General features: G+C 40.4%; 3 protein-coding genes across 12 annotated transcripts in view; 1 reads left to right on the top strand and 2 right to left on the bottom strand.

The window, feature by feature from the left end:
• The window catches only part of blmh (bleomycin hydrolase), a 25,244-nt gene extending 18,048 nt beyond the window's left edge, over positions 1-7,196 (bottom strand). The window contains exons 1-6 of the mRNA XM_015015387.1: positions 7,064-7,196; positions 4,983-5,180; positions 4,581-4,690; positions 2,962-3,103; positions 2,768-2,856; positions 2,573-2,665 (exon numbers count right to left, since the gene is read on the bottom strand). Of these exons, the coding sequence (XP_014870873.1) occupies positions 2,573-2,665; positions 2,768-2,856; positions 2,962-3,103; positions 4,581-4,690; positions 4,983-5,180; positions 7,064-7,073 (642 nt within the window). The 5' untranslated portion in view covers positions 7,074-7,196. The remainder of the gene's footprint in view (positions 1-2,572; positions 2,666-2,767; positions 2,857-2,961; positions 3,104-4,580; positions 4,691-4,982; positions 5,181-7,063) is intronic.
• A 2,038-nt stretch (positions 7,197-9,234) lies between these two features.
• On the top strand, positions 9,235-13,008 carry LOC106935090 (uncharacterized). Its single transcript, XM_015015382.1, has 5 exons — positions 9,235-9,525; positions 9,977-10,315; positions 10,419-10,652; positions 10,764-10,792; positions 10,900-13,008. The coding sequence occupies exons 1-5, from the start codon at positions 9,420-9,422 to the stop codon at positions 10,996-10,998; spliced, it is 807 nt and encodes a 268-aa protein (XP_014870868.1). The 5' UTR covers positions 9,235-9,419; the 3' UTR covers positions 10,999-13,008.
• Positions 12,183-14,385, bottom strand: part of rap1gap2a (RAP1 GTPase activating protein 2a) — a 101,509-nt gene continuing 99,306 nt past the window's right edge. For all 10 annotated transcript variants that reach the window (XM_015015374.1, XM_015015371.1, XM_015015372.1 and 7 more), the window contains 2 exons: positions 14,300-14,373; positions 12,183-14,112 (listed from right to left, as the gene is read on the bottom strand). In XM_015015374.1, the coding sequence (XP_014870860.1) occupies positions 14,104-14,112; positions 14,300-14,373 (83 nt within the window). In that variant the 3' untranslated portion in view covers positions 12,183-14,103. The remainder of the gene's footprint in view (positions 14,113-14,299; positions 14,374-14,385) is intronic.

Here is a 14,385-nt window from a genome sequence, read left to right as displayed (position 1 = left end):
AGCTCCCCTGGATTGGCAGACCGGGGTGGTGGTCCCCCTGTTTAAAAAGGGGGACCGGAGGGTGTGCTCCAATTACAGGGGGGTCACACTCTTAAGCCTTCCTGGTAAGGTCTATTCAGGGGTCCTGGAGAGGAGGGTCAGTCAGATAGTCGAACCTCGGATTCAGGAAGAGCAGTGTGGTTTTCGTCTTGGTCGTGGAGCACTGGACCAGCTCTACACCCTCAGCAGGGTCCTGGAGGGTTCTGGGAGTTCGCTCAACCAGTCTACATGTGTTTTGTGGACTTGGAGAAGGCGTTCGACCGTGTCCCCAGGGGGGCCTTGTGGGGGGTTCTCCGGGAGTATGGGGTACCGGGCCCTTTGATAAGGGCTGTCAGGTCCCTGAATGACCGGTGTCAGAGTCTGGTCCGCATTGCCGGCAGTTAAGTCGGGCTCGTTTCCGGTGTGAGTTGGACTCCGCCAAGGCTGCCCTTTGTCACCGATTCTGTTCAGTACTTTCATGGACAGAATCTCTGACCAGCCGAGGAGTCGAGGGGATCCGTTTTGGTGGCCTTAGGATCGCATCTCTGCTTTTTGCTGATGATGTGGTCCTGTTGGCTTCATCAGGTCGTGATCTGCAGCTCTCGCTGGAGCGGTTTGCAGCCGAGTGTGAAGCGGCCGGGATGAGGCTCAGTGCCTCCAAATCCAAGGCCAAGGTCTTGAGCCGGAAAAGGGTAGAGTGCCTTCTCCGGGTCAGGGGGGTCGTCCTGCCTCAAGTGGAGGAGTTTAAGTATCTGGGGATCTTGTTCATGAATGAGGGAAAAAGGGAGCGGGAGATTGACAGGNGGGAGAGGGAAGTTTGGGCCTCCCTTCTGAAGCTGCTGCCCCTGCGACCCGACCCCGGATAAGCGGCAGAAAATGGATGGATGGATGGAATTAACCACTTCAGCAAAAATCATTTACAGAATCCTTCATACATTAAATAAGCCTCTCGGTAGTGAGTTTTTAACTTTGAACTGTGATTTCAGTGTCTGTAAAACTATTCTGAGTTTCACTAAATGTGGCGCACCAAGGCTCAACACTATTGGACCATCATGCTTTGCACCCCGTCTCTTTCCTGTAAAACGTAAGTACATGTTTTAGTCTTTCAGAAGAAAGACAAAAACTACATAGGATAACACTCTCCAGGTTACATTTCTGCTCTGTGATCACAGTGGTTTTCTAGCAGCAGAATGTGCTTTAGAGCATGAAAAAGATAAAGACGCTTAAATTTAGAAAAGTGTGCATATATTTAATCTAATTAGAAAGAAATATGAAAGAGTAGAGATGCACAGTGTAATAAATTATAATAACCATGGATCGGTTGGATGTAATATTAAGTTTGTGATACTTCAAGTGACATGTATTCAAGCTCTGCACACCAGTAATATATTTGGCCGGTTGAGTCACCTTTCACTGCCCTCGATGCCTGTACTGGATGTAAATTTAGCGAGATGCTGAAGCTCGTCCGGATACTTTCTGGTATTTATAGCTATGACAATAAAAGTGCCAACAACAAGTATTAAAAAATGCATCACAGTCTCTTGGCTTTGAGAGATGCCATCAGCCAGAGTTTTGCCATGCATTTTCACCACACAATCATGATTACCGCACCGGGGTACACACACCACTGTGGGACTTGGATGGCTTTCAGTGGTGTTTGCAGGTAAAGTAATAACACATTTCACTTTACGCTGTGCTATCAAACACTAACATGTTCAATAGAGGAGTTTGGCAAGCACTGTGTGAAAGATTCAAAGGGGAAAATGTTCAAGAATGCAAATAAATTGTGACTGAAGTACGGTTACCACTAAGTTGTCTATCTAAGGCAGCCATATTGGATTTTGAAGACTGTCTTTACCCATTAAGTATTCTGATATCTGAAGTAACATTTCTTCGTTTTTCAACTTGAAACTTTTGGGTGGAAAGTGGAAACATTCCACCCAAAAATCAGTTTTCTGATTTGAAAACTGACTTTATGTTCTCTTATAAATAAATAAAATTCAGTTTTTCTTTTTTAATGTGGGCATTTGGAGTTGAACTTTACTTTTTTATTTTGAACTGCCTACTATTACATGCCCTCGCAAAGTAACATATCACAAAAAATTACACTGTATTTTAAAGGTAACATATCACCCTTGTAATCTGTAAAAAACAGTTATACATTTCTATTTTTTGCTTCTACTAAAAATCAAGGTGTGAGTACTTGAGAGAAGCTGATCAGACCACGTTTTTCACTCTGTAATCCATTGTTTTCACAGTAAATGTTTCACTGTGGAAATGTTTTAGTGCCTGAACTCTGCGACTCACTGACGTGATCTCTGTAACATCAACTCTTTGCCACAAACTCAAAACCCATCTTTACTATGCATTTCAATTTTGTGTTTGTAAGGCGACCTTGTGCGTCAAGAAACAAATAAAATGTATTATTATTATTAGTGAGACTACATCTAGTCTGTACTTTCCCCTACAGTAAAAATAAACAATCTCTCCAAAGTCAATCAGTACGTCAACATGATAGAAGAAAACATGGGTGTGTATTTCCTGCTAGGCTCACCTCTTCTATCATGGAGTCGATAGCTTCAGATAGTTCGACCTTCGTAGCGTCACTGGCCACCATGTTCCTCAGTCTCAAGCAGTATTCCCTCAGCTGAAGCAAAGCGGGAGACAAAAACAGCTCTGTTTTATTACTAACACAAGTCAACGATGGAAATATAATGCGAGTTCAACAGAACACGGAGCTAAATTGTACCTTATGATTGAGGATGTCGTTCATTCTGCGTGAAGCCTCTGAACTGTGTGACTCTGGGAAGCATTTCTTTGGAATGACGCCGTACTTCTCTAAATAAAAGCAATGAGAAGACCTCTGAAGTGAAAAGCAGAAACATTGTGCAAGAAAATATTAGCTTTAATTTACTATTTAATTTATGCTTCATGAGAACTAACCAATGAGATTGACCAGCATGTCCCACTGCCCGCCATCATTGGTTGGGTTGGAGAGAAGGAACTGGACCAGACGTCCGTCTACTGGCTCCTTTCTCTGTGCCGTCTCCACACACGCATGGAGGAAGTAGTAGCAACGCTCAATCTGCAAAAAAAACCAAACAAAAAAACAGTTATTATGTTTATTTATTAACCCTAAAAGGGATAGTTCACATTAATAAACCTGATTTTTTCAGTCCATTATGAAGATTGGCCACATTTTTTCTACATTTAGTTGTGCCTTCTAGAAGCAAAGTGTTTACTGTCATTTTAAGCTACCCTGTCATTTTATGCAACCCTGTTGAATCCCAAAGTCTACCTACACTGAATAAAAAGACACAGTCAACAATTTCTTCTCACCATCTGCAAACTTCTGCAACTTATGTAGAAAAATAGTTTCAGCATTCACCTTTGATGGCAAGAACTCAGCACCCACTCTGTGTGTGTGGGTGGATGTACTTTATGTTGTTAAACACACATATGCACAACGCTTCTCCCATCACTACGCCTAAAATAAACTGAAGGTACCATAGCCATCAAAACTCACAGAACATGCCGAGCTGTGTCTGTTAAAGTGTGGGAGTTGATGCTATTGGTCTGCAGGTCAGGCAGAGATGAGCAGAAATAATGAGAACAGCTGCACTTTAGTGTTTTCTGTTGCCTGTAGCAACTGGTCAACGCCTGCCATTTCCCTCCCCACAACAAGGACAGAAACAGTCACACAGAGACTTTTGGAAGGTTTGTGTTTCTGCATTTTCACTTGATGAATAGAGGTAGATTTACTCTGCTGTGACATCTACTGTTTTAAATAAAAAACTGCAGCAACTATTGTATTAGAAGCAGCCCAGATTTTTGCTTAATATAGCCAAAACAGCACTGCAAAGGTCTAATTTAAGTAAGTGAGTTTTTTGTCAGATAATGTGTTTAACTTGAATCAGAACATTTTGTTAAAAAAGAGCATGTGCCTTGTTAATAGTACTTTTTTTTTTACTGGGTAAATTTTCACCTGTTATGCTTTCTGACAGTTAAATCAGGAAAAAGTATAAATGCTAAAAAAAAAAAAAAAAAAGTTTTTGTAAACAAAAGGAGCAGCTGAGAATTTATTGGATAAATAAGGTGACAAAGATATGATTATGTGAAATTATAGGAGATGCTCACTTTGGTAGATTTACTCACAAACAGAAGCAACAAATTATAAAGATCTGCCTTCCTGTTGTTAAATTTACGACTAATATTACTTGCAATGTTATTCCATTTCCCTTCAACGAGTCACAAATTAAAGCTGCATTCCTGACTGGGAAAATGTCCCAACACGTTGGAGGAAGAAAAAAACCAGGTAAAAATATGCAAAGCTTGAAACTTGCAGTGAGAGGTCACTGTGACATCAGTTTAAAACAAAACACACAAAAGAGGGTTTTAGGAACAATGACAAGGTGACAGAGTGCTGCGTAATAACATTGCATCGATTCAAACAGACCCACAAACAGTATGCTAACAGAAGAAACTGTAGTTACTGTCATGCTGCAAAACACCAAAACCAGGTATCAATAAGCAGAAAAATGAGATTGTGCAGAGGACGTTACCTTGTCCCAGAAGAAGAGATAAGACTGACTAAACTCAAACTCCTCTAAATTATGCTTCTTCATGAAGGGAAGTCGCAAGACGTTGAGGCACGAGAAGATCCAACATCTCCCTGTTGTCGAGAGACAGCAATAAACCAGTTAGTGAAGGCATGACACCAAACTGTCACTCAACATATTCCCAAATAAATACAAGAATGGACATACACTGGGTGATTTTAACACATGGATTTCTACTGAAAATCAAATTACACAAAAGTGGTATTGATTTGTCAATTAGGTAATCTCTCAAAGCAAATGATTGGAAAGACATGGATCTTCATTGACCCAAAGTTACGTACACATTGCTATCTTTAATCTGTTCTCTGTAGGGTTTGCAAGCGTCAGGTAATGTATGCGTCATACCTGAGTTTTTTTGGTTGGTGATAGGTTTGCCTTCCGTGGGAATAGAGTGCTGAAAGATATGCACAGTATCCTGGACAGTCTGTCGGTGCAAACAAACCTCCAACGGGTCGATGCAGGTGGAAACATTCTGGGCCAACAGATAACGTGGTTCGGATCGCAGGCGCTTTGTAAAGGTGGTCACCTTTTCTGGACTCAAACCTTTAAGAGAACCCAAGAGGGAGATAAAAGTAAAGAACTGTACTCAAAAAAACAAGTTGCTCAACTTCAATCAGTCAGGTGGCTTTTTTTTGTTGTTGTTGTAACCATCATGACTCAACGTCACACTGTAGGTTTAACGCAATACTTCCCATTAGGGATTCGACTGAACAGCACTCACTCACTACGGCATTAAAGTCATTCCTGGAAAACAGATCAATAATTGTAAGCCAACACCTCATCTTCTCTGAATACTTCAACCGTCTGGTGCCGCTCTTTTTTCACCCTCCAAACGGAGTCAACAACAAAGAATTGCCTGTTTGGGATAATAAATGCTGTTAGAAGAACAGCTCTAATGGGGGAATACAGGCCCAGTTGGAGCAAACGCCGACAAAACTCAAGAATGTTTCCATGTTGTCGACTAGTACTGGAGGCCTTTAGCTGCAGAGGGCAGACCAGACCAGGCCCTGAACACTTATCTGGCTCCATCTGTAAGAAGAACACACTGGAAGCTCGTCCGGTCCCGCTGATTGGGGGACGAACTGGTACACGCCGCAACACACACGCGCACACACACACACACCCTGACAGAATCAAAGTGGCACCAGTCGGCGGTTTGCAATTCAGTCAAATAAAAGTGGAGAGCAATTAAACATTGAGCAGGACATTGCCTAGTCATGCATGCTGCCGATGGTTCAACGCTTCCCCGTCAGCTGCTGAAAGGCAGAGACTGGCATAATGTCAAACTTCATCAGCTTACATTCACAACCTATCAAAATAAACACAAACCAAAGGCAGAAAATATTTTCAGATGGTGCTTTGCCAGGAGGCCAACATTATATTGGTTCCCTTATGGGGAAATATGCACTGATCCTGATTAAAGCTGACAATGTAGAAAAATAGTAAGGGATGCCAGTGTCAGTTTATAGCAAACATAGCTTAAAGTGACAGCAGTTTTTCTTCTTCTTCTAATACCAGGTTGAAGCTGAAGCTATGAGATGAAATCTAATAGTCACCGGGTTAGTAGGATGGTAAAGTTGTAGTAGTTAGCCTGTTATTTAACACACGAAGGCATGAATGGCGAGAGCTGACAGCACAGAGGTTTTTCTATGGATTGGGGCCAAGCTCTGGCAGCCAGGGGTGACTTGCAAATTCACACATCAGAGGTTTTACAGCTGGCTTTGCATTGGCTAAGCACTTTACGATGCCCATCGCGGCACAACGACCAAAGGGCAGATCAACAGCTGAAATGAAGCCGGAAAACGAAGATCAAAATGTGTTTAAAAGAAGACACGTTGTTCCATTTCGCAAATCGACAAATAATTCAGTGTAAATTTAGCACTTACTTCTAAATACGCCATCTAAACACTCGGATCCAAGTCAAAAACACAAAACATTAGCCTATAAGTACAGAGAGTTGTAAAACCCGAGACAGGGAGCACATCTCAACTATTTCGGAAAGCTACAACATTTAAAAAATCATTCAGCAAACATCAGCTGGCACATTCTCCTCTAAAGGAAATGAATCTGAAGTTTAAAGAGTTTGACAGGTCCATTTTGGACTAGCTGGCTAAGCAGGAAGCATTACATTTTCTATAGCTGACAACTTCAAACATGGAATATATTCCTTACTATCTGCTTATAACTGCGGTCTCTATGTCTGTCCCATGCGTATTGTTTGTTTCCATAAGCTGCCAACTTTGCAGAGAGAACACGGTAGTCTTGCTAGCTCACCACCCCGGCATGCTGCTAGCGCACTGAATGCTAACATAGCATATTAGCTCGATCACTTGTCAACCCTTAAGATGCTGGAGAGCGTTTGTTTTAGCTGGTCGGCGACATAAAACCAACATGGCTGAAAAGGGACACAGCCACGCTCAACCTACCGGCGTCCATGTTTCTGAGGAGCGTGAGAAGCTTAGAGTGTAGTCCCAAAAAAGTCACCGGCTCTTTGTTTATCTCATTCACCGACAGCGAGTCAGTGTGTGCAAGGGGTGCGCTCGTTTCTGTGCTCTGGTTCAATCTTTGACGTGGCGTTTGGGCGGAGTTAAAGAATCTAAATTATATCCATCGAAACTTCCCGGTGTGATATGTCAGCCTTTAGTTTTTCATTTAACACATTGAAAACCTTTCTGTTTTTTTGTTTGTTTGTTTTGTTTTTTTGTCACAGTAATAAAATAGGTTTTAATCTAAATATCCAGCTTCTGCCAGCTTGTTCCGCTGTATCCCATCAGAAAGATTTAGGTTTGTACTCGTGGTTCACATACAAGAGACAGTCTTTTTCGCTTTCTCCCTTGTTTACTGCGTAGTCCTATGGGAGTGAATGAAATGAACATGGGAGTAGCGCTGCCAAAATGTGACACATAAAAGCGCTTGAAACGTTTGTGTAACTGTGATACAGAAAATATTTTTAATTTCTATTTCTGACTATCAGTACAGTAGTAGTAGTAGTAATATATAGGCATCCGTATATAAGACAATTAGGCAACAATTTATATACAATTAGACTAACAATTACATTTGAACACATCAAAAATAATTGTTTCCCTATCCCCAGCAAAATATACTAATCTTTTCAGTATTTTTAAAGCATTAGACCTTTGGCTCACAAATCCCTTTCTTCACAATTATTATATGTAAAGTAGAACCAAGAGGGGGTCTTTATTTCTAACAGAAACAAACAGATTTTTAAGTCCAATGTGATGCTTACAAAATCCCGCCTTCAAATTGAAACAAAACCTGACACTATTACTTGCTATAGAAAAACAAAATATCTTCTCAAGATCTGCTGTAATACAGTCTCCGACAGAAGATCCTTCCTGCGAAGAGCCATCTGCATCTGCAACAACGTTTTGATGAAAACTGAATGAGTTATATTTCACCTCTGGGATTGATAAAGTACTTTAAAACTGAACTGAAATGAACTGGATTAAATATAAGGGCATCGTCACAGCCAGCAGAAGGTAGAACTGAAATTTACTGGTTTTCAAAATGACTAAGTACAGAAACACCTAAGAGCAGCTGGGCACAATTGTGGTACAACAGTTTTATAAAAAGTTTCCAAAGGAACACAAATTGTGTTCAGTATGTGTAGACTTAAACTATCTCTGCAAATACGAGTTTGAAAAGTTATGACAGCCTTCATATGATATATGCTCAGGACGAGACTTGTAATACTCTAAATATAGCACCACAACTACACTTGGAAGGACATGGGTATTATTTTGAATAACCTTTACCTTTTCTCAATTTCTCCACATATTCATCTGTGTTGTCTGAGCTTCATTATGCTGTTCGTTCACCAATGTTCACTACCAAATCTCTGAACGCCTTCAGAATATCACTGGATTTCCACTGAGATTAAAGTGATAGAGATTAGTATTATTTCCCAATTAGGTGATTTCTAAAAGCATTTGGGAGCACTGCATTTTATTTAAGGCAATCAGAGTAGGATGAACTGAATGTGTCATAGTTTCAGAATTAAATCAGTAAAAATGTATGACTAAATTGTTAATTTCTCAGAAAGTCGCTCATAGTTATGTGCTGCTTTATTTTGATCTATTGCTTGACATCCTAACAAATTAAACTGATGTTGAACAAAAATTGAACAATGAATATTTTAGTAAGACAAGATGTTTAAGAAATCCCAGAAACTTCCACCTATTTTGAATCCCAAAATTAATAATGATCTGCATGGAGTTATTATATGTAAAAGTTCAAGTTGCTTTCATAAATCAACCATCTGTTAATATGTTTTTAAAAAATGTCAAAAAACAAAACAACTCAAATAAGCCACAAGAGCTACTGTAAATTCAAAGCAGAACAAATGAGTTTCTGAGGTCTTTCATAAGACTGGAGTTTACACTTCCTTGAAATGATCCTCATTTCCTGCTTGAAAGTCAGTGATCCTGCTCTTGAAGTCAGTGCTTTCCCGTAAATCAAATCCTAACGTGTGTGTGTGTGTGTGTGTGTGTGTGTGTGTGTGTGTGTGTGTGTGTGTTCAGAAAAGTGTGAAGGGGCTGGATTAGTGGGCCACTTCCTTCCTCTGACTCCCCCTAAAGAAAAAAAAAGAAAAAGCAGCAAGAAAAGCGAAAACCAAAAATGATCCCTGACACTCACAGAAATAGGAAAAAGAAAGGCTGAACAAACAGGTTGTGTTAAGTTAAAAGAGTGCGAGACTGTCAGACTATTTCCGCGAGCCAAAACATGGAGACTTGATCTTTACAAGGGAGCTGAGATTTTATGCTGACTGAACAACAGCATTTGTCTTTTTTTTTTTTTTTTTTTTTACCAGACATGTATCCATTTATCTTGCGTGTGATCAGCTGCCTGTGTATCTTTCAGGGAGGTAAGAACATGTTTCAACTCAGCCTCGTCTGAAAACGTGCATGCTGTCTTGTCACATTTCGAGCTACGTTTTGTATTTGGTTAGACTTTGTTGAGGAAGCTCTAAGAAATAAAACTGCAGTTTTCCAAAGTAATGGTTGGCCTCTTTTGCAGCTGTATAATTTGACTCAGATGAATATATACTGTTCATAAAGCCATGATAAGTCAAAGTAAAGTTTCACTCTCATGTCACTTGTACTTGATCTTTTTCCATATCTTCTTTTAAATTAAAAATTCTGACTTTTTGAGGTTATTCTTCATTAAATGATGAATTCATTTTAAGGCTTTTTGTGGTCTAAGGAATATTAAACATATAGAAACAAAATGCATGAGTAAAGTCAGTGACTGCTGTCAATTCAGCTTTTTCAAACAAAATGCACTTTATTAATCTAAGTGAATGCTCTCTCGTTTAGGTGTTTTTTCTGAAGAATGCAGTCAGGGTGCACTCGGAAAACGTGAGACATTCTTCGTGCCTGCAGGGGGCAGCTTGTCTCTGTCCTGTGTGGTTCAACACTGTGGAGGCAACTGGACAGGCAACTGGTTGAAGATGTGGGAAAATTCCACTTCAACCACTGTTGAAAACAGCGCAAGGCACCGTTTCACCATTGCCCCAGTCAGTGCCAATCGAAGCGAACTACTTTTAAAGATTTTGAGTGTTAGACAGTCAGATGAAGGGTTGTACACATGCAATGTGAAATGGAGTGATGGAAGCAATGCTGTAAGCCATTGGAAGCAAGTGAATGTCACAAAAGGTATATCTGCTCTCTTACATGTGCTAATCACACACAGATCATGCATATTTTAGTCATTAGTGTTTGTGTGTTGTTGTTCTTCTCCGTCATCCCCGACATGCAGGTGTTGCCTCTCAGAGAAAACTCTTACACAGGGTTCTGGTCTGCACTGGCGCCTTTCTTTGCCTTCCTGTCATTTTGGGATTGGCTCGCTGCCTGAGTTCAGAGGTTAAGCAACAGCCACATCCCAGGATAGAGGTCTTTCATGCAGATGGACATAGAGATGGATCACATCAGCCTCCACAGCCTCCACCCCGACGCCCAGTACCAAAGAAACGCACTGCTCCTCCTCACAAAGGTATGTAACAATTTTAACTTCAGCAGTCTAAAGCATATAGGTAAGAAATTAACGTAAATGTAATGTTAATGATGTCAGACCTAAACTTTTATTTTGATTGAACTTTTTCAGCTCTGTCACCATCCCAGCAAAAGCCAGAGGTAGGGGAAAGTATTGCCTTTGTAATGTGTGGTGCCACAAGTCTGTCTGCGGCATATTTGATCTTGTAGAAGTTTCACGTAGTTTTATTTCATCCTATACGTTACAGCTGCTGTACGCAGACATTTCTCAGGATGCCCTGATGAATCAAAAGGGTCCGAGAGAGCCAGTTCAACCCACCGTCTACTCATCTGTCAGGTTTTCCTGACAGCAGAAGACAGAAGACGGAGATATGGAGCAGTCGGGTCCAAATGTCTGTGGTATATCCCATTTATTTGGGCCTTCATCTATTTCTCCAGTTCTTGTTCTGTATTGGACACAAGTTCAGTGATTCAGTGTCTTTGAGCCATCACCAAGGTCCTGGCATCATTCTGGTTGGATGCAAAACTTTCCATTAGAGGTGATAACGTGTTTAAATGGAGATGGGTTTTCTTGCACTTTTTATCATGTCATATAAGGGCTATTCAAGAAGCTCAGTATCAGCCTACTGTGTACATTACAAAAGCAGTTTGGTTGGGTGTTTAGGATTATTGTCCTATCATAACTAATGTGCACAGGTTTGTCGTTTTGAGGGAAAGTTGAATAACCTCGCGGTAATTTTTAATTTTTATTACTTCCAATCAGCTTAGTTTTATTTATAGAGTGCCGATTCACACCAAATGAATCATCCTGAGGCGTTTTTATTAAAAACAAACGTTTACTTTGTTCTAGTGATCAAGCAGTACGTTAAGCTCAGTTAATTATTCTAAGTAGTTTAAAAAGTTTCTAAGGAAACCGAGCAGATTGCATTGAGTCATCAATTTAAAACGTTCACTCCACATGGAGGGGCTGGCATCGAGTCGTTGACTTTACAGCAATCCCTCCTACAGAGGATGCACGTAGAAGCACATAGCAGAACCTGGATCAGTACAAGCAGCCATCGGCCTCGACCGACTGGGGGTTCGACAGAGCAGAATGCACAAGAAGAAACTAATGAAATGATGTTGGATTATTTTTAATATTCATTATTTCATCAACTTCTTGCAATCTACAATGTGAGAGAAACAGACTGCCACCCCCATGGTTGAGGCCTGGTATGGTGTAGTTAGGCTTAAAGCCCCTACTATGACTGATCTGAATGTTCATCTTGGCATTATGTTCAAATATTCAGTGCGTGTTGATGTTGAACTTGTTTTTCTGTGAATAGTGACACTGGTGTCTTTATGGTAGCGTGTTGGTTATCCCCAAGTTGTTATTGAACATCCTAACCAACTGATTTTTATCTGAGGGTGAAAGTTCGACTCTTATCTACTTCCAACAATTAATAAAAGTGTATTTTATAAATTATGCGTTTTGTGTGGACACCTTACAAAAAGTAAAAAAAAAAAAAAAAAAAAAAAAAAACCCACATATGGCACAAAATACAACATTTTATTGTAGAATAAATTCTCAGTGGCACATTACATAACCAAATATACATATACGTTATTTAGACATCTCTTAAATTAATATATTTTCATTTTATAATTTTACTTTAATTAATTAGCATATTCTGCAGTGATTTGTTTGTACATGACATCAATGCAAAAGAAGTTAATATAATAAATTAAGCATGTCAACAGAGAAAAAAGGTTGCAGGACATTTTTGGGCAATACAGTTACAAACAAAACGATAAACAGAACTTCCTGTTTCTTCTGTCCCTACGCTCCTTGCACGAGGTAATTGGTGGCCTATCCCATTTCAAAATGATGCGCTAGCCTAGGTATCTGAAAACTACATTTCAAGTAACTTCATCCAGAGCAACTTCCCAAGACGTTAAAACTCAATAAACGAGGACATTTGCAATGCGTGTGAACTTTGAAACTTCAGTTTGCTAAGCCGTCTTCAACTTCACCAACAGTTTCCTGTGCAGTAAAACACGATGTTCATTCAAACGCTTTCTAGTTTGGTCACACTAAACACACAGAAGTCAATGCTGAAGTCTAATGCTAATGTTAATATGTTGACAGCCAGCTGACAATCACAGAAGATTCATGGCCCCGTTGTGCTTGAGAGAAACTATCGTTGCAAATTTAAGCGTTTGAAACCATAGCTACCATGGCATTAAACGCAAATGACAAGACTGTAATTAACATTAAGAGTAACTTCTATAAAAGGTGGTTCAAAGGCCTGGTGGGGCATATTTTTCAAGTCGTCTTCATCGATTCTCTCACTGGCAAACTTCCCTGCTAAAAAAAAAAATCTAAAAAAAAAAACAAGCACCACAGAGCATGTGTGCTGATACACCGAGCTAGCAAGCTTCAATGGGAGGTACACGGAGGTGAAATGTTTTTCAGAAAGTGCAACGTCTTTTTTGTCCCCTTCAGAAAATGCGGGTGTAGTTTGGCTTCCCACAAGCTGTGCCGTAACCAGATCCAGGAACTTCTCATCCTCTCACACGGTGAGGGATTGAACGCACAAGCAGAGAAAAAGGGCTTTGGAGAGATTGTAAGGCGCAGCTTGTGGCTAAAATAAGCTTGTGGCTAAAATGTGCTGGCAGTGTCTCCTACTGTGTCTAACCAGGGTGTCGTGGGTCACCCCTACAGATATAGAAATGCTCTGCTGGGAGACATCTTTAGAGTGCTATGGACACAATGCAACAGGCACCAAGATTACAAAAGCGTCTCCAAAAAAAATCATAGCTGTTCTCTAAAAAAGCGTTAATATTCATAACGAAGAAGTTCAGGCTCCACAGTTCCACAAGGCTTTGCTACTGTAAGTAGACTGTACATTAGGTCTTTGTGAATGTGGGAGAGCCACTGCTCACTGTTTCTTTTCTCAAAGCAAAAGAGGAACTACCTGTAGACGTACCATTGAAGGGTAAAGGGTAAAGGGACATCCTGCGGTCTGTCGTTGGTTCCACAGAGTTCTCAACAGTTGGCTGGATGAGGACTAACAGTTCGGCCATAAACTTGTACACTTGTATGAAAGATGATGTCTAAGAAAAAGCTGAGGCGCCGTCTACAGCCTGCCCTACACTCACAGTTTTACAGCCATGCCAAGACCTTCAAGTGATAGGAACAAGAGTTATGCTGCAGCTAGATTCAAGCAGCTAAAAGTTGCTTCAAAGACAGTGAACGTGTATGAGCTGCTTTTCTTCACTTACACTCACAGTTATATCAGTATGTCTATAGTGTGCAGGATCTCCTGTGCAGCTCTAGCCTTTTGCTTATGGTTCTAAGAAAAGGCTGTACAAATGTTTTATTTTTCTGGTGATACTGTGATTTAGTCAGCTTCGTCAGAGTCACGCTGCTTCTTCAATGAGGAAGTCTGCTGCTTTTTCCTTCCACAAATCTACTCAGACTGAAAGAGAGAAAGGAGAGAAAAATCACTAAAAACAGCAGCTTCTTCTTCTTCCATGCTGCTTTGTTATATTTTTTCCATTTTGTTTTTGTTGTTGAACATTTTCTGTTATGAAAATATGATGATACACTCCAAACACTTGCCGGTAAACACAACTGCTATCATTTGGGACCTATTTGAGACTTACAGCTGTGGATGAGTGGCTCATTTTGTCAAAGCGGAACTTCAAACTTGACCTGGGTGATGTTTTCCCTTTTCCATCTGCAGAATATA

Source organism: Poecilia latipinna, unplaced genomic scaffold (genome assembly GCF_001443285.1).
Source record: "Poecilia latipinna isolate Pla-1442-1.1 unplaced genomic scaffold, P_latipinna-1.0 Scaffold1907, whole genome shotgun sequence".
Classification (NCBI taxonomy): domain Eukaryota; kingdom Metazoa; phylum Chordata; class Actinopteri; order Cyprinodontiformes; family Poeciliidae; genus Poecilia; species Poecilia latipinna.
This window is presented reverse-complemented; position numbering and strand designations above follow the sequence as displayed.

What these genes read in the sequence shown, in the direction of transcription:
- LOC106935090 (XM_015015382.1), top strand. Translation starts at nt 9,420, where the DNA reads ATGCTGACTGAACAACAGCATTTGTCTTTTTTTTTTTTTTTTTTTTTA. An exon ending in GCAAGTGAATGTCACAAAAG is followed by an intron (nt 10,316 to 10,418) that starts GTATATCTGCTC and finishes CCCGACATGCAG; the next exon opens with GTGTTGCCTCTCAGAGAAAA. An exon ending in CACTGCTCCTCCTCACAAAG is followed by an intron (nt 10,653 to 10,763) that starts GTATGTAACAAT and finishes GAACTTTTTCAG; the next exon opens with CTCTGTCACCATCCCAGCAA.